The 2,012-nt window shown below is 34.5% G+C and overlaps 1 protein-coding gene across 1 annotated transcript; it reads right to left on the reverse strand.

Moving 5' to 3' along the window:
* Positions 1-341: 341 nt before the first annotated feature.
* Positions 342-1,324, reverse strand: LOC104728649 (protein MIZU-KUSSEI 1-like). Its single transcript, XM_010447602.3, has one exon. The coding sequence runs from the start codon at positions 1,199-1,201 to the stop codon at positions 485-487; it is 717 nt and encodes a 238-aa protein (XP_010445904.1). The 5' UTR covers positions 1,202-1,324; the 3' UTR covers positions 342-484.
* Between the last annotated feature and the right edge of the window lie 688 nt (positions 1,325-2,012).

The raw sequence follows: 2,012 nt of genomic DNA on the forward strand, positions 1-2,012 counted from the left end.
ATTTATCAAGTTTTATAAATATGTCTAACTCTTCGTTGATACAAATCATACAAGTGAATATTCATTTTTTTTCATAAAATAACAGGAAATATACCGGTTTGAAGTTTGAACCCATCTACTACACCATTATTAACCATTAGGATACAAATCATGATCAACATTCATGTCTTTTCCTATATAATTATCCAGAAAAGTGTTTTTATATTTTAGCTTTTTGTAGCCTTTTCGTGAGAGAGGTACCTATGGAAAAAGGATGAAGACTTAGCCGTAGCCTTAACTATGGTCCACAACCCACAGGGAAGCTCTCATCAACTACTTCCTTTTTCTACATACTTTAATAATTGCTCAATGGAAAAGTTCCCATTTAGAAAATCATCAACTAATTTCGTAGAGATATTACATTTCTGACAATTTTAATCACCATTTGTAACTATATTTAAAAACATAGTAAAAAGGACGTCAAAAAGAAAAGTGTAACAAACAGTTAATGAGACCTGAGAAAGTAGATACTAAGCTCTGTGCCCTGACCACTACCTTCAGGGTTGATCATATACAATGCTTCAGAGTCTTTAGAACCAATCACTCTATCGAATCGAGCTCTCATAGAAGTCATTTCTCCTTCTGTCTCTTGATCATATTGGTTCTTGCATGGTAACACTCCAGCTCCCATAGAAACACTTCTCAATGCATCAATCACATACGTTTCCTCCTCACTCATGTTCTTTCTCCTAATCGAATACCCGATCTTTCGGCCATTACAGTAAATCCCCCACACGTACTCCTCCAACACCTTCTTCCTCGATGTCTTCGTCTCGCTTTCTAACGCTATCCTCACAGTCTCCGAGGCCATTTCCTTCTGGAGCGCTGAAGTCAGCATCGGGAGTTCAATGATGAACATTGGTAGGCAATGAGGATCTTCTTGTATTGCAAGAAAGACTCTTCCTTTGCGGAACCCGAATATTGTTCCCGTAGTTGCGTAGTCTTTAAGTAAGGGTCTTCGATGCCCTCGGCTTAACAAGTTAACCATCTTGCAACCAGATGATAGCATTGGTATGAGCTTGAACATTTTGAGAACCCCACCACCGATGCTTCCAGAAGATTTCTTCGAATGTTTAGAGTCCACGGAATTTCCTGTGTGCCGCAAGAGTGAGAGCACAGCCGAGCTATCCATATTGAAAAAGGGGTTAGATCGGATCGGCATAGCTCACCTCTTATTGTTGTTCTTATTGTGTGTTTTGTGGATGAATATAAGGTTAGGCATATAAAGAGACACCACATATATATAAAGGCATATATAAGAGAAAATAAATTGGTTTTTGGAGACATGTGTGAAGATAAAAAGGAGAAACCACTATTCCACATTGTTACTTATTTTCTGGCTTATGATTTTAGACAATCATGTGTACCTAAGCCATACAATACATTTTGTTTCGAATGTTTTAAGCATTAGTTTCGGCGTTTTACGTTTACATCCAAATTTTGTATTTACAAACAAAAAGGGAAAAGTTAAAACATGTGTAAATCTAGATAGCGTAGTTAATTAAGAAACCTACATTTTCTATGTATAATAATCATCACAACGAAGTTTTGTATATAAAAATTAATGGGATTTTAACTTATTAGGACATTAAAAACATTACACGTTATTCGAATTACTAACTCATCATAACGCTGCTTCCAACAGTTGTATCACACAAGTCTATGTTTTAATGAAAAGTTATTGCTAACTTTTTTTTGTATTACTAATACTCCTTCCGTTTCATAATATAGGATGTTTTAGAGAAGTTATTTTGTTTTATAATATAGAATGTTTTCAAGTTTCTATGCAATTTTTAGATTAGTTTAATACTTTATATTATGTAGTCTTGTTTATGATTAGTTTTTTTTACTCAAAACATCATATATTTTGAAACGGAGGGGGTATAAATTTGGATTATTTTTCAATTCTTGCAAAGCCTTGCTAATTTTCTTTCTATATTTTCAATTTTATCGGATGTCTCCAAAGGGACGGT

The sequence above is a fragment of the Camelina sativa genome, chromosome 11 (genome assembly GCF_030686135.1).
Source record: "Camelina sativa cultivar CO46 ecotype springtype chromosome 11, ASM3068613v1".
Classification (NCBI taxonomy): Eukaryota; Viridiplantae; Streptophyta; class Magnoliopsida; order Brassicales; family Brassicaceae; genus Camelina; species Camelina sativa.